Consider the following 24,872-nt stretch of genomic DNA (forward strand, 5'->3'; position numbering starts at 1 on the left):
AGCCCACTGTCCATAAAGACTTAAGTAGACCTGCAGAAGTCAGGGCCCAGCTCATGGGCTGACTATGCCTCTCTCACACAGGAAGAAACAAACCCCAGAAACAAGATTGCTTGCTTGCATTTGACTGAGGCCCCAGAGCAGTACATGTGGGACAAAAGGAAGAACAAAGCCTATGAAAAGCCACTAAAAATAATCCAGTTAACACAGTTACCTTCCATTTGTAGCATTCTTCCTGTGTAATTCATTGGACAAATAGCTGGGCTCTCTGCAACAAACTGGTACCTCCGCTGAAGCACATGTGCTATTAGCTCAGTTTTAGTTTATTGTTCTCCTGGACTCCTTGCTTAGAAAGTTTTCAAACACAGGTGGATCTCATTGTAGCCACTCTGTATGAACATGTTCCTGCCTCTTTGTAGTCACTAAGTCTAGTAATAACCTTTCAAAGATACTCATTAGGTTCTCAAGATGCTTGTGAAAGTTCTTATTTCCATCAGTGGTTCAGATTCACAGATCTGCTAGAGTGATTCTTTTACTATTTCTTAGTTGCAGCAAAAATAACATTTTCCACTGACAGCTCCTCCCAACACATCAAAAGGGAAAAAGCTGACTGACCATACAATGGATATTCCACATCTTTTCCTCATCCCAAGTTTTTACAGAGATTAACCAACAGCAATATCCTGCGACACAGCAAACCCCTGAGCATCTCAAATCCTAGCTATGATCTAATACTACGGTCCTTTTCAAGAATGCTTGTAGAGCCAAAATACTGCTATGGTTGCTCTTCACTACCTAGAACAAAGCAATATTTTCCCTGGTGGAGTAATTTTGGAGTTAAGAATTTGGGGGCCATTCCAGTTGCCACAGTGGCTTATCAACAGACTTTTAGAATACTGTTTACATTCAAAATATCAGTGTTCTACTACTACAGATCCACAGTTAACTATGCTTTCAGAGAATTGATACAGTATACTGACAAGTAAAATTGATATTCTATCATTTCAGAACAAAGCAGAGAGCCGAATCACATGTACAGCACAAAGGTCCCATATCAAACACTACCTGAATTTCTCTGGATTCATTAATGGTGTGTAAACATTACAGCAATAGCCTAGCTTATTAAAAATCTAAGAGGTTCAAAGTTCTCTTGTTTGTCTCATTTAAATGGGTCCTTATCTTCAAAGTCAGTGATTTGCAAATATTTTCACTTTAAAGTTTTGCTAACGTGGCATAGCTGGTTTTATTTCTATTTATCAAGATAAGGTAAGTACTTTGCAGACTAAGTTTGCTTATAGTCCACTCACATTGGAAGATTTATTCTTCAAATTAAGACCAAAGTCCCAATAGTTATGTTAAAAATAGAACATAATTCTGTTCCTCTCTACTTCCTAGACTTCCAAGAGAAGGATTCAGGCAAGAGAAACAACTTTTCCAAGTATTCAACCATCGACCACTGTATTTAAACTATTTTTTTCTATTAGAGTAAGCATCATTGTCAGCAATCCTAGCTTCCAGTGATAACTGACAGATAATTGCAGATAAAATACTCTCAAGTTGCCATTAAGTATCCATCACTAAAAAGATTCCTGAGCTGTAAATACATCTATTAAAGCCTGCTTGTTCATTGCTACTGGAACAATGCAACTACTTGATATCCTGTCACTTCTCAGTGCTCTAGATTAATTTTGTGACATAGCAGTCTGAAGACAGACATCAGTTTATATAGTAGTTTTTAAATCAATGTATAAGTCTCTTAAGAACTCCATGAGGGAAGACATAGTAAAAAAACCCCTAGGTTTTATTTCAAGATTTTTGGCCCTTAATGAATATTGCCTGGTTATCTACCAGACACAAACCCACCATTTGTTCCCATCAAATACTTCAGGGTTTAAAGAAAGAAAGAAAAAATTAATGACTCATCAAGTTTACTACCCTGCAAAGTGCCTATTTGCTTGAGACACAAATTAGACTCTGAAGATCTACTTTACAGAACCTAAAGCTTACTGTTCCACTAGCCAATTCATGTTAAAAGTCCTAAGTTTAAAGCAAAAATAATCAAAACAACAAACCTAAAAGCAAAAATAACAGAACCCCCATCATTTTCAACTGCATCATCATTAACCACTCTTCTAACAAAATGCCCCATGTTACCTGCACCAGTGCTGGTCGTTGTCCACGACTGTTGTTAACTCTATCCAGAACACCATGGCTGTTAACACCAGAAAGGTTGCTGATCTCTTATGAATGGTACTTTTAGTGACAAGCCCTCACCAAAGGTATATTATATTATACTGATTGTTCAGTTAAGGTTTTTGGGTCATCCCTATACTCTTTTTATTCACCTTGATCAAGTTTTTAAAAAGTACTGAAAAACACACTTTCTAAACTGTGAACCTGTTTCAGGGGAGATGGATCAGACACAGAAGAGCTATATACATTGTAACTGAGAACATTAATTTCTGTAAAACTAGTATGCATAGTACTTCAAAATACAATTTGCTACTCATCTTCCTAATACAGCAGCTTTGTACTTGAGGAGGCTGACTGGAATCTAAACAAGAAAATGTCATTAAAAGGAATTAGTCTTAAAGAACTTCCCAATATTACATGATTTTATAAATATTTATGAAATACCTACTAAATAGAAATTTCACAAAGTTTCAAAGACTTAAGGATACACTTCACATGAGCATGTGTGAAAGGCACCCTCTCAGATAGCGCCTCAGTGTAAGCAAGTGGATCAAATTTTGATATTTGAATATGAATAGACTTGGAATAAACACTTTTTCTAGTATTCTTCTAGACTATTTATAACCTATACTGACAAAGGCAATCTAAATAAGAAAGTGAACTTGAAGCACCTATATTTCCCTTCCAACAGCCACTACAGAATTTGGGAAAGGAGCGAAAGAAAAAGAGAATCCAATTAATAAAAGAATCTGAAATAACTTTATGCAAAAGCCTAGAAATAGGTCTTCTAAAGAGATTTAGTGAAAAAAAACTTGAGCTTTTTTCTGCGAGTAAAAATCAAGCTGTAACAGTAGATGTGCAAGAAAAAGTCATAAACTCAGCATCTTCACGAAATGTTGGGTAATAAGGGCATCTACTATCACTACATTAAGATCTCTGAAAGGCATTTTCCAGGTGGAGGGGAGGGAAACATCAGACACAGATAAAGCCATTTCTTGTCCATCATCCTGGAGGGAGGCTAGTGGGTGAAAGAAAGATGTACCTTAATTAACAGTAACTAGAGTGACAATGCAATAAATAAAATTATCAAACAACTTCATTGCTGAATATTCTGTAAAATGACCAATTTAATCTGCCATCAAAAGACTCCTCATCTGCCATGGTACTTTGTTAATGACATCATTGACAGATACCTTCACTATTCCTAGATACAGAAGAGACTACCTAGTTAATTTTTACCTATTTAAAAGGAATTGTTGCACTGGCTCCATCCATCGTTACTTGTCTAGACTTATATTTGACCAGGAAGCAGAAATGTGACTCAGGGCATACAATACACAGGCATTTTTCATATGCTACACACTGGCAGATTATGGGCTTTGTGACCAAATAACAAGCTGTCATCTAAAAAAAAAAAAATTGTTTGGATGGCATCTGAAACACAACTACAATGCTCAAAAGCATGTTGCACATTTTTGAATTTTGTTAAGTACCGAACACTTACTGAACACTGAAGAAAGAAGGAAAACTTGGTCTGGACTTAATAGATAAACTAGATTACAGGCTTGCAAAACTTTAGATGGCATTCAGAGAAGAAGGTGTTATCTGCACATTACACACCATGTCACACGTGAGGACTTCTACTAGAATCACAGATCGGTAGCTGTTGGAAAGGGCCTCTGGAGATCGTCTAGTCTGATCCCCTACTAAAGCTAGTTCATTAAGACAGTTTATTGCAGCTGAACATGCACATTGGTCAGAGTCACTTCATATGCTTGGAATCAATACCCCAGTTTACTTCATGCACTACGTTGTACTTGATGATACAATCAATTATGATATATGATATGTAATAAAGAAATAAATTGCAATTAATATCTAACTCTATGACAACTGAGGTATTCACTTTTGGTCACTGTCATAAACTATTTAAGAAACAGTGGGTCTTCTTGCATTTCATTTTTATTCATAAAAGTCAACTTAGCCCCCCTACTTTATAAGCATAATAATTTTTAAATATCATATGACAGAATGAAATGTTTTAATGTACTGAAGAGGCATACTCTCATAGCACCTGTGGAACAGGCTACAACTGCTAAGTAATTCAACGTTTCACTGAAGATACAGCTGCCAATGCAGCCATTTCCACTAATTCAATAGTCAGATCACATTTTTGGCAGCGAATGTACACAACTTAATAGTTTTATTTAGTTTACTTGTGAATAGGTGCAGTTTTTACTGTTTTCTGCCTGTTTGCCCATTTTATATTTAGAGAAGTTCTTCAGTGCCAGCTCCTAAATAAATTCTGACATTTAAAAAAATATTTTTACTTCTTAATGAAAACAGTAAAATTTATTTTTATTCAGTTCTCCCCACTACAAAGGAAGCAGGTTTAACTGAGTATCTATTTTTGTAACTATTTTGGTCACGCCACAAAAGAACTATAGATCCACACCCCACCTTGCCTCATGCCTATATGTTCAAGTGCTTTTACCCTTCAGTAGCGCTCACCTTTTATGAACTATGTTAGCCTGTGAGCTAACAAAAATGCCAAGTTAGGACTGCTGGGTATCCTACATAAATATAATACAATTCCAAAATCCACATTTAAGGAAAAATAGCTATCATTGTTTTAGTCAGAATGAAAAGATTCCAGTAACAGACTGAACACATTTTATTAGCAGACGAGCAGATTGAAACAGAATTTAAAAAAAAACAAAACAAAACAAAACCAGCCTTCAAGACAGTTAACATCTCTGTCAACACAGTAGTTTCAGATCTGGTAAAACAGAATTCTCCAGCTAGCAGCTCTGCGTCTTTACTGCTAAACTTCACATTCACAAACAGTTACGTGGAAGGATAGTAAAGAAAAAGATAAAAAAAAAAGTCACTTCTCTCTAAAACCAATACATTTCTGAGGACAGTAGAAATTAATATCTCTGGTTATACAATTATGCAAAAATGACAAAATGGTTGAATAAGCATTGTTTAAATATATTAAGATATTAACAATCTAAGCTAGTTGACAACTTCTTTAGAATTTATACAAAACAGTTTTAAAATTAACGGAAGTTTTGCACTAACAGAAATGAGCCTTCTGTGTGATCAATCAACACACAGGAATATCTGCAGCAGTAAAACTGAAAAGTTCATTGTTAGAACTCAGATGAACACCAAAGTCTATTTGATAGTACCCATTAGAAGTTACCCTTCAGGAAACTCTTAAAGTTATGATTCACTTATATTCCATTTGTTTTAAGGACGTTTCATTTTACCCTGAAAGTATGGTTTATATTTCACCCATTTATGTTCCTAACTTCCTTCTTAACTACTGAACAGTAAAGGTTACAGATGAATTTTCTCCATTAGTTCTCTACCTAAAACATGCATCAGTAGGGTCAGCTATAGCACTCTTTAAAAGATGACTGAGTGCTTCTGCATTCCACGAGATGGACACTGCTGAAAATATTCATGTACCCAACAGAGAACCAGAACAGGTATTCTAAAACGTTTTTTTCAACAGGCTTATTAATCTGACAAGTCATCAGAAAATAATATTTGACAACATTAAAATGATGCAGGAATGAGATCTGAATTTGGAAAAACCCACTAGAAAGGGGAATTACATAAAAAGTAGCATGTTGCCATGAAAGACAGCATCCATTTTTCAACAAGTTGTGCTTCTGAGGGAGGTCCCCTCTTCAGGAAGCTTGGCTTACTGGGCAATAGTTAATTCTAGTTTTCTGCTAAGAATTTAAAACTCTGAGAGCCAGCTAAGAATTTAAAACTCTGAGAGCCAGCTAAGAATTTAAAACTCTGAGAGCCAGCTAAGAATTTAAAACTCTGAGAGCCAGGAAAAAATAGCCTCCTATAGGTCACCTCTGAAGCCTGATCAGAAACATGTCTGTATTTTGCTTCACTTACTTTGGGGAAGGAGGTGGTAGGGGGGAAGAAAATCTTAAAACCAGGAATATTTTCTAAGCGATTCTTCTTAAAATTAAAAATACAGAGTGTGAAAACAAGTGCTTTGCAAAAATGACTTTGCAATAGGAAGAACGCTGTATATCATCATTAACTTTTAGGACTCAAGCTGTGCCTTTTTCAAAATAAAGCATGTATGTGGCAAATCCTACCCTGTCTTCCCCCGCTCCCCCTGGCTCTAAGAAAGAGGAATTGCTTCATCCACTACATCCTTGAAGAGCAAATCTTGAGCATTGCCAGTGGACAGAATGATACTACTTTAATCAAAATTATTCATAACCCAATATTAACAAGCATGGAAGCACTGACATTTAAGCGTATAATATGGCTTTTATATGGATAATTGTGCTTTGCAGATACTAATCTAATGCACCTTTCGTACAAAATGTCCACACAAAAAATATCTACAGCTTCCTCCTACCAGTATCTCCCTACCCATTGTTTTTAAAACCTAGTAGAGCAATAAAAAGGTTCAGGAATCAAATGGACAACTTGAGCTGAGTAACCACAGTATCTGTCCATCCACAGCAATGCTGCTTAAGGAGTTCTCATTTCTACTATACCCACTGCATTGCACTGGCAAAGTGATTCCAGAAGCTATATGGGTTGGAAAGATCACAGAACTGCAATATATAAAAAGTAACAGAATGGGAAGGAGGGTGAATTTTTCCCCCAAATGAACTACTTCCCTCTTCTGAACCTCCACAAATCACCCTGCTAGGAAAAGAGCTAGTTAACGCAGCACCAGAATGGTGGAACTATAGCCCAGAAATCAATTCTTCCTGGATGGCATGCAAATTTTTTTCTCTATTTCTAGACTTCTGTCAGCCCAAAGAAGCAAGTAAAAACAAAAGCAAATAAACTCCCCACCTCTTTTGTGGTCTCACAGTTTTATAAAATCATGTAAGCCAGGTTTCTTTAGCTATATGTAAAATGTTAAATGCTCAGAAAGAGACAGGTATTTGGTGTCTCAACTTGTTTTTTCCTAATTATATCATCCACCTGCCTACAAGAAGTTTTCTTTAGGAAGTCTTAATGCATCACTGAAATATAAGCACATTTATGTCTATTTAAGATGCACAGGAGGGGAAAAACAGGAGGGAAGGACTTTCTAATCACTTACCGAAATATAGGAGTATGACCAGGCTTTGGTTTGTTCCAAGTAAAGTGCGAAGGAACAGAAAGAAATTGGTCTCCGGGCAAATCTTTTTTCAAGGTGTGCTGAGTTCCAGAGCAGTCATCTACTGCAGTTTCAAGGGATGACGATAAGTTACCCTGCTCTTCAGTACAGAGATCTATTTTTCCAGATAAAGTGGCAGTTTGATCCTCTGAGGTCTTTCTTGTTTTTAGAGGAATATCAGTCTCTGTACAACACTGAAATGGTGAAAGGCCAGAATTAAGGCCTTGTACATTATGGATGGAAGTGTTTAGCCACGTGTCTTCTGTTACGCTTCCTCTGGGAGAATGTCCAGGTGATGGAGTTGGAGAATGGTGAGGAGAGAGAGAACCAGCATAGCAAATCTCAGCACTAGAGTGTCGTCGTTTCCCACAGGGGGATGTAGGTCTTGATGAGGGCCTTGATGTTGATCTAGGGCTTAGCCAATTTTCGTCTGTAATACTAGTTCTAGGAGAATGACAAGGAGACTGTCTAGGTGACAAGGCATGCCCAAATCCATAAGGCTGCTGCCAAGATTCATCACTGGGACCTCTTGGAGAACCACCAGGAGAGGCCAAAGGAGAGCCAAGGGTAAAACGAGCAGCTGCTTCATTTAGCTCTGAGTCTACATCATCATAAACATGGGAAATGGATTCACAAGAAGAAGCATCTGAAAACCAACTTCTGGATGAAATGCTGCTGGCAGGGCTTGGACTAAGGGATGATTCCCTATATGATGGCTCAAGAGGAAGATAGAGATGGTCCCGTGAAGGTCTTTCCATATACTCATTTTCTGTGCCATTTGTGTGCAATTCATCTTCATTGGCTTCAATCCCTTGGTGACAGTTAGGTGAAATAGATGTAATTTGGATACTAGGGCACTCAAAGGGTTTGGGTCCACCTAGTGGACTATATTTGGATTCCGGTACCTCACAAGTTCCTTCAAAGTTTTTATGACTCGGAAGTCTTGTAGGTGGTGACAGAGGAGAGGAGTGAGACTGCAGTCCATGGCGAGGAATACAAATTGGCTGATTTACAGAGGATGATGGTTGGTCTACATTAAAGATGTATATGGATGCACAGTCATCTGACTCAAGCTCTAAAAACAAAATTAAAAAAAGGGGGGAACAGAGTCAGAATGCAATACTTGAAAAATGCCATAAACAAACCCCTTGTTTTCAACACTCTAGACATTTCCTATTACACTAGCCACACAAAATAAAGCTGATTCTTAATTTTAATTTTTCCCCAGCCATATTTATAGCCCAATATGACTATAGCATAATTTTCTGTCATAAATCTTGCTTTCAAGCAGATTCCACAGTTTATACACATTTTCAGTGGTTGAAAACATAGTACACAAAGAAAATGGGTTTAAAATATTGAAAGGATCTAAGCTGGAACACTCAAATAAAATGTTATCTTTCATAACTACATTCCATTCATAATTAAACATTTTAAATCATAATCCATTAAAAATTAATGATTTTGACATGAATAGGACTATGATACTTTCTGAAAGCGCACTAGTCAATACTTACAAGCACCAGAATATCACATATGTAATATTTATCTCCTTTAACAATAGAAAGCATCTTGCAGTGAGTCAAAACTTCAATGAAGATTATAAACAACTAAAAACATTCAATGAAAACAGGCCTAACAAAGAATATTATTAAAGATATTATGAAAAAATCTTATTCCAAAGACTTTTTTTGGAAAGACTTGGAAAACTCTCAAGTGCCCATCCCACAGAATAGCATTTTTCGAGTGCAGTCTCACAAAGTTTGAGCACAAGTTGTTCAGCATAAAAAAAACGCAAAACAAAATATTCTCAGATCTCACTAACTTATCCAAAACACAGGAAATATTCCAAAGAAAAACAAGCAATTGAGAGGGAGTGCAAGTCCAGTTAAAAAAATCAGCAGCTTTGTCTCACAGAACTGAAGCAGATTTTCTTGCCTCGCTTCTCAATATTGAATTAACTGCCTGTACAAGACCTTTGTCTGAAACAAGAGTAGGAAATGCAGGTTTTTTTCTTATTTTGTAACCACTATGCTTCCAGTCTTGTTTCCTTCCCCTTTTGAAAGAGATCCTTCCCTCTATAATTATGGAAAGTGAGTATGCAGAAGACCTCAGTTAACTAGCCTACCATCTCCTAGAAGGTGAAGTTAAATGTACTTGGACCATCTCCACTAGACACTGAAACTAGTCTCAGAATCTGTTATCAATATTGTCTCTACAACCCAAGTAATTTGTTTTAAAGCTGAATCACTTTGACAGCTCTTGACTCATCACTAACATTTAACATCATCATTAAAATTGCACAGTTTCTAGTGTTTTGTGTGTGGGTTTCTATTTTTTGAAGTTTTTTTTTCAGTAGTATGAGAATATTACAAAGAAGCATAAATGTTTCTGCAAGCAAAAATGCTCCTGTGTCAAATGTGACGATGAGACACCATGTTAATACAATTATTTTCCATAAAGCCAGACTGGATGACATTAGTTGCATCTCTGGGTATTAGCTCTTTCTTCCTTTCTTCCTTTTTTTTTTTTTTTTTTTTAAATGGTTTTTATCCTGAGTATCAGTAGAATACTAATACTTGTTTTAAAATAAAGCTAGTCTCTCTCACAATCAGATAAAATACCCAGTCAGGATGCCATGTATTTTAGGCCCCTCCATGATGAAAAAAATTAGTATATTAATGAATTCATTCTATTATCAGTTTCACTAATAGCAATCAGCTTTAAATTAACTAAAACAGAAACAAAACAAAACAGCATCTCCTCAGAGACAACAAGTAAGCATTTTCAAATGGAGAGAAAGCGTACTGTTACGAAGGAACAGACTATGTTCCTCAGACTAAAAAAAAAAAAATAAAATGGCTGAAGGTTCATGGGCAGAGAGCAGCTCTATTAGTAATCATATCTATTAAAGGAGGCACAAAATTGCATTTAAGACTAGTCCTAAGTAGTTTTATAAGCATTGTGTGATTTTATATATATTACATACCGCCATTTATAACAATGATCCATATTATATATCATTAACTACTATTATATGTGTTAAGAACACAATAAAATCGGTATAGATTAATTTCTAAATATGCATACACTAAAAGGATCAGGATACTCAGGAAGGTCTATTTTGTATATCATACAAATAATTAACACAATCTCACTACACCACTATCAAAACCACACCTCTCTGTCCTCCCACTAGGATAACAAACATTTTAAAACTTTAATTGGGGAGGGTCTTTCTTTTTGCTGTTTCCCATCAAAAAAAGTGAAACGGAGACAGTAGTTACAGGTTTTCTACATCTATTGGTATATTCATGTGCAAGATCACAGATGTCCTTGTTTCCTCACTCATTAGTATTAGAAGCATAGGTCAATGGAGGAAAAAGATGACTCTGATAAATGCAATTACCTAGCTATTCAAAACTTAGAAATAAACAGTTACAGGTACATAAATTGTGAAATAATAAATAAAAACATCACAGGAAAACAACAATTGGAAGTCTTCAAGTCCTGTGTGTAACCATTTACTATCATCAATGGCTTTAGGAACAGTAGCAGCACATCATTTGTGCTAAAACTCTTACCATTGCAAAGAGCCTTATTTCTCTTGCAGCAATAATTGAGGAATCTTAAAATAATTTAAAACAATTCTCCACTTTCAATGTCATTGGGATTTACAAGGAGCAGATATACATTCAAAATTAAAGTTTCATTGAGCTGAGGTAGAGAGATCAGACTAGGACGGAACTATCAACATCAGCCGGGAAGAACCGGGGAAAAGATGGAGAAGGCAGGAGAACACTCTTCTGACTCAAGGCTTCTTTGGTCCCTCCCCACGACAAACAGCTTCTAATGAGTTTGGCACCATGCTCACCCGTTACCGTTCCCCAGCAGCATACAGGCACACACTCAAAAACCAGGAAGCTAGAAACCTAGAGTAATAACTATGCATCTAATGAACACCAAATCCCAAAAGCATGCTTAAGACTGTGGAAACAATATATTTTGAAGTCTAAACCACCCAAACCATTTTCAGACACGATCAATAAACAGGTAGATTTATTTTAGTTCACACACATGAACCCTGCCCCTTATAGTCATATGTTAAAATAACCAGTAAGTTGCTCAAAGGACAACACTAACTACCAAGACCTTTAAAAACTGTGTCATTAATTCTACTAGACTATTTACCAATAATTATTTTTGTCCTATTAAAGTCTGTAGCGAGAATAGAATCCAGAAAAGCCCTCTAACCAGTTTGAAGATAAATATAACCTGGGTGAAAGAAATGGGAAAAGAAAGGAAGGGGAAAAAAACCACCACAACAAAAAAACAACAGCTGACAACCCTATAGATGCAAAGGGGCAAGAATTGCTCAAAAAAACCCAAACCATGGGGCTTCAAGAAAGCAGAGGGCAAACAAACTCAAGGAAGTCTCACATTAGGCAAGTGCAAGGCAAAACAATTCTGGAGAAGCCCAAGAAATCTGGTAGTTACTTAATAGGAGAGCTATGACATACAAACAATCCTATTGTGGGAGGAAAGACAGTAGAAAAGCGAAGTTAGCCAAGTCACGAAGCCTCCACTGACCATAAAACATAAGAAGCAGCATTTAAGAACCAGAAACTAGGACAGATTACTAAGGCAGAGCATAACAACTACCACAAGCATGTGCGGGCAAGATGCTAGATAGGACAGACAGCAAAATACAAAGACCAAGAGAAGCAGTGCCATTCACATCAAAAGTCTGCCATGACCCTGAAAAGGCAGGTGTGTTAGAAGCTTTTTTTTAAGTAAAGTCAACTGAGTAAATTGCTAACAAAGTTAATAGCAATGCAGAGTAAAGAAAACTGGACCAAATAAAAGGTTTAAAAATACCGAAGAATTAAGTGCCAATAAGTTTAACTTTAGTTTTAGAAGTGGTATTAAGAGTTTATTTGTTCCAGTAAGCATTTAAGAGGAGACAGGGAAACAAAACAAGAAGTCGATGTTTGCTAAGAATAAAACTGCGTCAAACAAATTTTGGGTTACAATCAAAGAAGGTCTTCTGGATAGCTAGCATAGAAAGAAACTCAGCTTTGTTTTAACTTATCAAGACTTTTAACACTACCATGCCTGGAGAAGCCACTGAGTCTTTAGAAATTTATTGAAGCCTTCTTCCCCACCCTGCTGAGATCAGATTTACTACTGAGGGATCACAAGAGTTAGCAGATGCTCTGTACTCACAAAATGCATATAAGCTACATAAAGCTGCAGACTTCCATTGCAATCTTACCTCAGGTGTCACCCTTTATCAATGAGAACCACAAGGTCTGTCGCTTTGAATGTACATTTGCTACTGTCTGGAAACAGACTAGTTTACAGAAGCTCCTGTTCAGTATCAAAGCAATGCTGGCTCATCCTTTACTAAGCTGCTAACTACACTTCAGCATAAGCTGTCTAACTTGAGAATATAATTAAATATCCAGAACAACTGCTCCTAAAGTACATTTTGCTTGCAATTTGCCATGTCAGACTGCACATTCAGGACGAGTAATGCTTGTCTACCAGTTGTTCACTCCTCAACAAGGTACTGGCACATGCGTATGTGCAGCTGTGCAGTGAGCCAGATTTCTCCACTGACAGGTCAATTACTATCAAATGTCTGAATACCAGCCCTGTGCCAAAATTATCCAAACCACATTATTATTCTAGGTTTGTGAGCCCATAAACAAATAATTTTCAGACAACAGAGTTCTTATAAGGTACTAAGAAAGTGCAACATGATCTCGGTCTTATAAAAATACTACTGTGAAAACAGGATCAGTAACGAAGTCCTTTAAATAGCATGAGGAAAGACTTGAGCATTGCCACAGACATCATGTGTGTTCTCAGGCAAGTCATACAATCCATCTCCACTCCCAAATTTTAAAAAGAACAACCACCTCTTCTGTTTTTCAGTTCTGCCATGACAGTTACCATTATCTCTTTCTGAACACCACAGCATTATGAAGAATGCTACAGAAATATCTGTAAGTACAAAAAGCATATGCAGCTCCATTTTTTAATTTCATTATCCTGCTGATTTGCAGCAGTTCGCGTATTTCTTAGGATGAAAGAGGAGTCTTAATCTTCACAAAGAACACAAAATACTCAATAGTCACAGCTTTCCTTCTGTGCACTTAAAAAGATAATTGATCAGAGTTGTTGTTGGTACCCTACCACACTAAAGCTCTATAATTGGATATTTAACTCCAGTTTTCTATTGCAAGCTGTAAGTTGCCCAGAGACGCTTCCTACAATCTAAAACATCAACTTAAAAAACACAACCCAAAAAACCACAGCAATGCATTAGTTTGTAAGAAGCATAACTGACTAGTAAGCCACCAAATATGGTACTAAAAACAATTAAGGTAGCAAAGTGGAGCCAGGGGGTAGACACATCCTTATAGACCAAGTTTGGCAACACACGAAACAGTAGTGCAAGTTTAAGCTTTCAAAAAAGAATGATGTACAACTGTTTTATGCAGCAGTTCTCCCTCTTCCATGATTTTGTGCTCTGTTTCATGGTCATATCAGATTATCCAAAAAGGACAAAAATAAATTTTACCTCTGTCAATCACGTATGCTAGAGGCAGCTCTGTCATGCCCATCAGAATTTCACTCATTTTCTTGTGTTAAGCAAGAATACTGGAAACGTACAAGAAAAACAATCTTCTGAGCAGTGGGAGCTTGTCAATGAGTCTTTTCCAAATGCTACTCCAGAGGAGAATTGATTATCCTCAGTAGAAATGCAGAAGAATAGTGAAGTGCACTACTGTAAGCATTAAAGCGAGAGAATAATACAGCATATCAAATGTTTACAACTGACATTGAATGAAATAAGAACATACTGGCTCTCAGGGTGTAACTACATGTTATGTTTTTTTCAGCAGCAACCACCCTCCCACACACACTCACACATAAAGGGGGAGGGGAAATGAGAAGAGAGGTATTTTTAACCCAGATGATTTAGGCAATCAGATCTGCAGTGCACTAGCAAACACCTGTATATATACAACTGACAGGATGGCAAGTTTAGGACATGGGGAGAAACGAGCAACCAGGACAAGAACTGCAGGTGTTTTCACATTCAAATAAAAATATAACATGCAACTAAACCCTTCGGCCATAGCCTGGTATGCATTTAAACTAGAATGGCTGTCTTAGGGTACATCCAGCTTCACCCTAAAGTATTGGAATTAAGTTCCACATAGGGAAATAAGTAATGGAATTTTATTTGGCATGTAAGAAAAACAGACTAAATAAACATGAAAATCAAATGCAACTGCTTAAGCCATAAGCACGTTTCAGAAAATTATGTACTTCTGTTGCAGCAAATGGAGTTAATATCAGTTGAGGTTTTTTCTTTTTTTTAAAAAAAAAGGCAAGTTCTCCTAATCTTTCATGGCAGACTGCTTTTGAGATATGTTGCTAAAAAGTGATGTACAAAGTAGGCAAAGAATCCAGCTTGTAACTGTAAGGTTCAGCAAGAATTAGTCATTCTAAGTTCAGTTACAAGACAGAAAATAGCAGCCAGAAGTGCTAGGCAGTGTTTGTAGCTGTGCCTTCTCCAGCTCTCCTAGTATTTCTAGTTGATTATGAAGCATGTCTTTAAATGAAAACTTCATAGAGCTTGTGGTTCAGTGTTTAAGGATTATTCATTAATACTCATAACAGGTTAAAAAAGAAAAATATTTTAAAATCCGTAAGTTCTATGGGCTCCTCTTTGCTTCTTTTTTTTTCTCTGTGGGTACGTCATTCAAGAGGGCATTTTACTGCATAATACCCTTGTAGACAAAACGGAAGCTGTTGCCCTCCAGTCTGATGAAGCTTCATTTGTCATTCAGTGTTAGGCAGAAAGTCAGCTTAACATGACCCAGTAGTTTAGAGATACTGAGAAATACACTGTGGCCTTTGGGGAGATTCTTAAAACGACACAATGCATCCCTGCAGCAGTTACTAGCACATAGTGTTAACAGCCTATTTGTCACTGCTATTCTGAAGAGTAACTACATTATTCTGTATAATCAGTTGTTAGAATTTGTGAAAGGGCTGCAGCCTTGCAGACTCAGAGCATCTGGTATGTGTAGACATGGGAATCCAGGGAAGACTGAGCACTCCAAAACTGGTGTGTTGTGCCTGACCCACAGGAAGATGACTGATCGTGAAGATAAGCAATGACATTACGCAAATACTGATTGAAGAGCATAAGGCATTTATGTGCTGTAGTTGCCAGCCAAAGGTTTCTCTAGATTCTTGGTACTGTGGACCAATTTATCATCCACAACCTAACTCTCCCTTTCTGGGGGCAAAACTAACGGAGTCCATAAAAGGCTCTCCAGTTATTCAAAGTTCTGGTTTATGCTGTACCCATAAACTTCCTGAAATCTTCACCTAACTACCTACATGGATGCCTTTGCCACTGATCAACTTCTAACACCAATGAGCTTGCTGCTCTATACAGAGGCACTTCCAGGTTTACAGTCTGCTCCAATCCTGAACCAAGCACTGAGCAGAACTCAGGTTCCAAGATCAGAATGTGTAAGCACAGCCATAGCAAAGAAGCCAAGACAGGAGCATGCAAGAAAATGGGTATTTTAGTTTATAGGAGAGTATGGTGACATAGGCTAGGATCTTTGCAAAAACTGATAGAAAAAGACGCAATAAGCCAAGGTAATAAGTTTGAGTGGGGACAGGATACACAGTAAGAGGAGGGGAGACCAAAATGGGGGCATGCCTCTTTCTGTTTATCAAACATAGCATGACCCAGAGGCTGAGAACTGGTATTGCTAGTATCTGAACAAACTAGTTTGGGAATGCTTCACACCTCAGCAAAATTAACACTGTACTTCTGCAGCTGTCCTACAACATGACAGAAGGTAAACCATTCCCCAGCAGGCAATCCTACCACATAGCTAACTCAGTAATTCAAACAATTAATATTACAGCTTTTCACCAATATATAATACAGCTTTAATGTAGACTTCAGGTGCATGAAACTCAAAGGCTCTGTACATCAAAGGACTGAAATGAGCCAGAATGATAAACTGAAACTTTCCTGTTTTCCCAGCTGCTCACACGAATGTAGAAACAAAACCACCTTGAATTCACTATGCTAAAACTGATACAGTAAGCATAACAGGCAGAAACAGGAATCAAACAGCCAGATGAGAAAGGGGAGGCTGAAGCTGAGCACAGATACCATTTTTTCAGCAGCTTTCAGAACGATCACCCAAAATACAAGGAAAATCATATTAGTGTGCCTCACGGCTGTGTCACATGCAAGCCCTGAAACTTTGCATCTCTTCACAGAGTCCTAAATACCTTGTGTTTATTCCAACAGGAGTGGAGGTTTCACCACATACTGTACCTAATCAGCCTAACCTCCTGCCCCCAACCAAAATAGCTAGGCAATTTGAAAGACAGCAGATTTGCTCTCAACAGCATAAATTTGACAAATTACACTGATGAAATACAGAACTAATCTAAAGAAGCTATGCAAAACACAAAATGCTGACAGATTTTCTTAGTGGTGCTTTCTCTTGTGGCTTTGTCACTTCACTACAGTTATCCCAAATGGCACCGTTAAAGCCTTCTGTAATCAGTTACTCCATCTCCTCATCTCCTTTGTGTTCTTGATTTAGGGAACAACTACCAGAAAGCATCTAAGATACACATGAGTCGCTATAAATCACTGTAGACATTATTACAGCCCATTATGTAGCCATCAAAAGCAGTGAATCATTGCCACAAATGGTTAATAAATGCACCGTGACTATGTTACCTTTAGAGTATGCTTTCATTTTGGGTAGGAAGATACAAAGGGTTACTCTGTAAAACAACTTCCCTTAGAAGGCAACAGTTCAATCACTCACAATTCCATTCCCTCTCCAGCATAGTACAAATGTTGCTTATCACTGAATTTATGTTAAAGTAGTCTTCCCATTTTTTCTATTTACCAAACCAATAAAAAAAAATAATCTAGGATTAAAAAACACAAGACATTTCTCCCAGAATTTGCTCCTAAAAAAAGCAAAGTTAGCAGCTGCTAAAACCTGAAGACTCTCATTAAGCAGTAAATTCAAAGTTACTGCCTCCTGCAATCTTGAATAACCTCATACATAAGAAAATGGAAAGATCTCAGTTTAAAAGGACCAAAGAGTAAATTCAAAAAAGAATATTTATAAGATTTTGAAAATAACCCTCTCCACCAACCTGTTAAAAAACAAACAGAAAAATCCAACTCCATCCAGCAATTTTGCTATATTAAAAATATTTCTCATTTTTAGAAGTGATGGCTAATCTTCAAAATGCAGACTGAGAAGTCATTTTTAAACAATCAATTGCTATTAATCTAAATATTAATATGAATAATATGATTCTACATTTATGGGAGTAATAAGTTAGCTGTAAGTACCTGCTCATAGTACCTGCTCTTGTTTCTACCTACAAATATATTATATGCAGCTTCAAATGAAGGTTTTGTTTCTGCTTTCAAAAAAAAAAAAAGTAATCAAAAATGCAACACAATACAACCCCAAACCAAACCCTGAGTTCTACTTTCAAGAATTTATTGCTGAAAGATCATGGATTTGCAGTCAGATCCCCTGAAAGCTGATTCTTCTCTCCTTCCCCCAGGTACCTAAAATTGAGGACTGGGCCTCCCAAAGAAAACTGACAAAAGTATCTTCTCTTCTATCACACCTACCACTCTTTGAAAAATAACCATAAGCATTCAATGCCACTGAGATATTTAATCAGATGTGCCACGTAAATGATTAAGCTCAGCTGTTCAGTTAACTCACTAGATCTGCAGGCCACAATGCAGCCCAAAAGCCTGATTGTCATCCAGTTCTGCAGTTCTCCAGATTTAAACTAATCTTCCCTGAACGACTTTGAACAGTTCCACTTTTTTTTATGTTCTACTGAAGGTAGAAGAGAATGTTGGCTTGTTAATAAGCTTGCTCCTGCATTGCAATTTTACTTAGCTTCACTGATCATTTCACTCATCTTAAATTCCACTGTCATTTGAACCCCACATGGCATGCCTGGACAAATGCAAGGACTTGGATGTTGTTTTACAGGCTGGGCTCACTGCCAAGTCTGCTCCACGTAATTCCCTGGCCCACTAGGGCAGCTTTAGGCAACAACTCCCGTATTTACGTTATTGCTGTGAACAGCCAAACTGCTGCTTACTATTGACCCAGGCCCAATCTACTCTCACTTCTCACGCATTCACAGCAACATTATTTTTTCAGCTACTCTTCAAGTGGGATATGACAAACTACTTGGAGCTCTACAACACAAACAAAAGGAAAAGGACGTCATGTTTTAAGCAGAGAGGTACTTTTTACTTTGAAGAAAGAAAAAGCTTGTTTCTAATTTTCAAAAATATGCAAAATAAAAGCATTATCACAAATGGTTTTGTACCTTGCTCATCTCCCACATCCCAGCTCTCAGGATTTGTTTTCATTTGCACTGTGCCCATAAGGGATGGGAGGGGAGGGCACAGAGAGTGAGGTGAGACTATGAATTCACACACAAAATAAGTGACCTTTTGTCAAACTAAGGATCTTTTTCAAATCCCTGCACTACGTAGTGACTCACTACATAGTGATTCTCAATCCACTATGTAGTGATCCAAGAACCATATGCCAAACCATAAAAGTTATGCAATTAGATCAGGTGCAACTACAACTGCTTTGTAACAGCACATGAGAGAGTTTGGTATTTTTCCAAATGGTCTCGGCCTGGTCAAGCTTTATCCAAATAGACAAGACTTCATTTAGCCAGCACACTGGGGAAAACCACAACATATTCAAACATGTCAGCTTCCCAGAATTACCATCTTAATCTGTTACTCTAAATGGCCAGGCAACTTAGACTCCAATAAACATTTTCCTTTGGTTCTTCCTCAGTGTCTCTCTGAGTTACCTTGAAGTCACAAGTTTCTTGTCACAGACCCTCTGTTTTTGGTCAGATGCAGCTGTTTTGTTTACCCTCCTCCATCAGCAGATTATATAACCACAGCCTATGACTGATTTGCACTGTATCCCTGCGTGTCAATCTTATGTGCACGGATACCAGTATCCACTAGCTTGTAAAATAAAATGACAGTAACTAAATTTCCCTCAAGTGGTGGTTCCTATCACAATACATTTAATGTTCAATATCTAATAAACAATCAAACATTTCTGTTAAAAAGTATCACTTATGTCTAAGGAAGAAGAAAAGAAACAGACTCAAGCAACTTGTCCATTCATTCCTTTCTTGAAGTTGCACCAGTTGATCCTAGTCTTAACTCACATGAGCATTCTTTGTATAGCAAATGTTTACAGACCAGCACAGACAGCTGTATTTATATGGATGGCTCAAATTATACATATTAACCACAGAGTTACCGTCTTGTGCAAAGACTTTCTCTCCTACCCATTTATATAGACAACTAAATGTAAACAGAATAAAAAGACTTCAAAAAGGACTAAAACATCAGGTGAACCACACAGGTGTGCAAGATGGTCTGTTAAAGACTTCAGAAGGTCACGTCTCACAGGTTTCTCTTACTCAGCTAAGGAAAGAAAACTTTGTAGCTGTTCTGGATCAGAAGTATATGATTACAAATATTAATTTCACCAAGAGCAACCCTCAGTCAGCTCACACCTCAAGTTCACCATTATTGCCAAGATCCAGCCCTTAATTTTCGACTCAGTCTAATTAAGACTACTCTCTTTCCTACCACAGTTTGACTTTCTTAGTATTGCTTACCTTAATCACCATCTTAGGGAAAAGAACAGGAAGTTCAAGCACACTGCAAACTTCTGTTTTCTACTCTACCAACAATCCCTGACAGCAATACCTGTCATGAATCCAAAGCTATGAAGACTAGTATTGTGGTGGTATTTCAGTACAAATCATTGTATTTAAGACTTTTACTATGTATCTAAATTAAATGAGCTACTGAGGAAAAGTTCAGCACCCATCATCACTTCAGAGCACTTAACACATGAGCAGGAGGTAACTGCTGAGAAGCCCAAGCAGCTCGCAGATGCTCATACAGAAAGAAGGTCAGACACAGAAACCTTCAAAAGAAAAGAATAGGGATTGCTTTGACCATCACAATGGCAAAATGTGTATTTCCATCTTGATATTCAGTAACAGCCTCAAACCAGTAAGCTAATAAGCTCTAAGCTAGAGGGGAAAAAAAAACTCTAAGGAGGACAAGGGTATAGAAGTTTTCAAATAAACTAAAGATCCAAATCCAGATATACTGTCCTTATCCAGAGCAAGGGTCCAGCTCACAAAGGTGTTTTGAATTGTTACTAAATTCATCACAGACCTGGGATATTTTTCATACTTTTCAAACCGTACTTTTCAGGAGAAAAGAGAAATTGTGAGATTCATCTGCAACAAGATTACTAAATAGTATTACTTAACCAAACATTAAGTCATAGGAAATATGGAGAACCTCTTTTCAGCTTGTTTCATAGTTTCCAAGAAAATAAAACAGATATTATAAACCAGAAGTACAAGAAGGGTACCTTTATCAGTACTTTTAAAGCACTCATTTCAGGAAAACAAATAAACAAAATCGACCAAGGATGATTACTTATACCGAAAGATAATATGAATTTCTCCTCCCCTACTTCATAACCCAAGACAAAAGGTGTGTGTGAGCATAAAATTCTACTTAGTACTCTGTTTTACTAGGTAATAAAACTGTAGCCTTTCACTCTTAAAAAAAAGACTTTATCAAAAATAACAAGAACATTTTAGACAGGATTCTAAACAGCAGTATCAATAACTCATCTGTCAGAATTTCCTAAGTAATAAAATAATTAATTTTCTGGATATAGAACAGTTTGCAGCCTCCAATTTTAAGTCAGACCCCATTTCACATACCAACAAGAAGTAATTTTGGCTGTTACAGAACCTTACAAGATCCTGAAATCTCAGCTTAGTACTACATACCCCAAGCTCTTTAAAGGCCCTTACCTTGTAAAAACTCATTCTTTAAAATAGAAGATGAACCCTTAAAATAAAAATGTCAGAAGAAACAATCATAGCAACTTGCATTTGCTCCTCTTTCACAGAGTTTGGCATTTAATCGTTACACTGCACCCCCAGCAGAGTTTTTAATAGTAGTGTGAAGACTATTTGCAGTTTATTTGCTTAATGCTTAATAAATTCTAGGCAAACTTCCCAAAATGATACTGAATAGCATCGCAGAATCGGAGGGTGTGAAGGGGATGGGGGCATCATTAGAAAAGTATTCAAGTGTCACATACTACATCTCAAAAATGTCTTCATTAAAAAGACCAAACATGGTGGCACCTCAAATACATTAACTGACACAGTTAGTTACATGACAATTTATTTTAGACTGCACAGGACCTGAATGATACTGTAATTCAAATGTCTACTTAAGCATTTCAAGTGCAACTGATATAAGGTGGTGAGATGCAATCAGATGCTACTGCAACTAACCAAACAGTTTTGCAAGCAAGAGTATACCAAAGAGATTTGGTTCACTTCAGAGTGCTCTACAGCATCACCTTTGGGCACTGGAGGCCTGAATTATTTTGCCAGAAAAAAAATCATTTGTAACTAGAACTGTACTACATGTTCTGAGCGCTGAACATTACAAAATCCTGCCTTTCTTCTTTGGGACAAGGACACTAAACTATCAGAGAAGAAGAGAGCAAGATTTTGCAGAAGGTGCTTAGTACCTAACTTCCGCTTAAAAGTAGGTGAACAGCTTTTGACAATCTCTTATTTAGCAACCCTGAGCAAATTCTTACTTCAGTTCACAAGCTGTATGAAATGGGTTATCCCTTTGATTTCAAGTGACGTAGGCTGCAGAGATTGCAGTATTAGACTATAGACTTCCAAGCGTCTTTAAACCATCTTTCAGGCATTCCCCTCTGCAGCAGGAACTATAACCTTCAGATCAAGCACACCAGCACTACTGCAGAACATTAGTCTCACTCAATTCCTGCCACTTAGCACAGACCTAAGTATGTTAGTTCTACTATCCTGCAAACCACTGAAATTGTTCTGTATAACAGCTTAGAATGCCAGTTGATTTAATTTCTCCTATTGTCCTTTTAATGTCATAGAAAGGGTAATCTACTGCCTGGGACTAGCATTTTCTTAGTAGTTCAGAAATCAAAAGTATATTAAAGGAAATGGAAAAAATAGATCACTTTTTCTTGCTTTTGATTAAAAATACTGTTAAAGACAAAATATAAATATATAGTTATATATGTACATACATAAAAGAATAAAATCCTCATAACACTACAGTAGTCTTGGCATAAAAGAAAGCATTAATGTAGATTTCATGTTGTTTACACAAGAACATGGTATGGAACAAGGATGCCAATCCCAAACTTCTGGAGATACAGCATGAAGCATGAGAACATGTTTTCAAGTGTTCTCCATGATCATGGAAGACTTGGTAATTTTAGTATTATTTATTTCAAATTAAGCAACTTTCCCTGTGACTACATGCTTTATTATTAGCATATATTAGAAAAAAAAATACACTTATGCTTACTTTGCTGCACAATGGACAACATCACTGAAGCAAGTGATATGGGATTATGAAATATGTGCTTTAGGGAGATCTAAGAACTTTCACTCATCTAACTAATATACTTGGAAAAGGGGGAAGGGAAAAACGTAAGATTTCCAATATAAGTCCTTTCTTATACGAAATCTAGTTCTTCATATGTAAATTACATAGGCAGAATTAACAGCTAAACTCTGGCAATCCTTTTAATAAAATACTTGAAGGCAGAGGCCTATTCTAACCCTTTCCCCTGAAGGCCACATCTGTGCACAGCAGGCGAGTTCATCTCCAGTATGCAGCAAAACAGTGAAATTACTGAGTAGGAAAAGTTGGAAAATAGGCAAAGAAAATCTCCCCTTATCTGAAGGAATCTGTAAACTGAATTTTAGCATCAAGGAGGTTAGAGATTTTGCAAGAAATCAATCCCGAGCATTCACACTTGATTACATATAGACTGTATCAAACAATTCTTTTTCTAACGAACTTACACAGACAATCAAGTCAGAGAACAAAACAACATGGCTGCATCATTTAGCCCGGATCCAGTCATGTTTCAGAGCTATCTTACCACCTAACCAGTTAAGGCTTAAGACAGTGTACTGCCAATTAATACATATTTCAAGTAGGTCAGGAAAAAAGCATGCAGCCATCGAGCTCTGGTACAGCTACACGCTGCATAGCTAGCTCTTATTGACTCCCCCCATCATAATTTACAGAGAACATTTATTTTCTGCGGTTTCAAGAAAGATGAGGGCTTTTAAACGGGATTTTCAGGCGCTAATACTACAAACTGAGTAAAATGGAAGCACTCCGAAACGGGTGTATACAACCGTACATACGGACCCAAACAGCCATCACACCTCAACACGCAGTGCTTTGCCCATCCTCACGTATGTACACACACGTACACAAAGTTTATGAGAACACACTGGAGTAACTAGGATGCTTTACAGACGGGGAACAGTTCGTTTGAAACTTTTCCCCGCAAGAGCCCCAGACGAGGCTCTAGTCCAGCCCCATTAATATCTTGTGCTCACTGCCCCATGTCGAATTTACCTCGCCGGGACCCTCCGCCTGTCGCCCTCCTCCAAGCCCTGCGCCAGCAGCGAAGGCAATCGCAGGCGGGTCCGCCCGCCGCTACCTGCGCCCGAGGCGGCGGCGGGACGCAGAGCCGGCCCCGGTCCCCGGAGGGCGACAAGCCCACCGGATCCCAACCGCCCCCTGCCTCCGCGAGAGCCAGGGCCTTCCCCCCGCCAAAGCCGCCGCGCCCCGGGGGAGGCCCAGCGAGTTCTTAGGTTTCTTTTCCCAAAGAAAGTCGTAACTGCGGCCAAACGCCCGGAAAGCCTCGGCCCGGCCTCGCTAGAGGCATTGCCCCCCTCAGCCCCCGGGGCTCCTCCGCAGCCCCCCACGTCCTGCGAGCGAGGAGAGGGCAGCAGCGCCGTGAAGCGGCCGCAGCCTAAGGAGGAACAGCACCGCTTCCCGCCCCAGTCTCCCGCCTCCCGCGGCGGCGGGGCACGCAGCAACTCCCCCTTCCCCGCCGAACTTGGAGGAAAACAGGAAGCCCACACACACACACCCGCCGGCCCGGAGAGAGGGGAGCGGCCGCGACCCGGCTGCGGAGAAGCGCACCTGCAGGCCCCAGCGGCGGCCCGGGGCCGGGCTGCCCGTCCTCCCCGAAGATCAGCCTGAAGTCGAACTCGTCGGTGGCGCCGCAGTTTGCAGTAGTCATGGGTTTGGCCGGCGAGGCGAAGCGAGACCCCGTCGCCCTGCCGGGCCGCGCCGGGCTCCTGCCGGGCTGCCTGCCGGGCTGCGTTCCCCGCCGCCGCCCCTCAGGGCCGCCTCATAACACTGGATGGCGCCGCGGCCGGAGCGGAGAGGGGGTGGGCGGGGGAGGGGAGCGCGCGGGGAGGCGGCGGCGCGAGCAGCAGC

At 38.5% G+C, this 24,872-nt stretch overlaps 1 protein-coding gene across 2 annotated transcripts in view; it reads right to left on the bottom strand.

Moving 5' to 3' along the window:
* Positions 1-24,672, bottom strand: part of NFATC3 (nuclear factor of activated T cells 3) — a 72,394-nt gene extending 47,722 nt beyond the window's left edge. For both annotated transcript variants that reach the window (XM_086469606.1, XM_086469607.1), the window contains exons 1-2: positions 24,573-24,672; positions 7,295-8,426 (exon numbers count right to left, since the gene is read on the bottom strand). In XM_086469606.1, coding sequence (XP_086325732.1) covers positions 7,295-8,426; positions 24,573-24,672 — 1,232 coding nt within the window. The remainder of the gene's footprint in view (positions 1-7,294; positions 8,427-24,572) is intronic.
* Positions 24,673-24,872: the final 200 nt, after the last annotated feature.

Source organism: Leptosomus discolor, chromosome 8 (genome assembly GCF_034619465.1).
Source record: "Leptosomus discolor isolate bLepDis1 chromosome 8, bLepDis1.hap2, whole genome shotgun sequence".
NCBI lineage: Eukaryota > Metazoa > Chordata > Aves > Leptosomiformes > Leptosomidae > Leptosomus > Leptosomus discolor.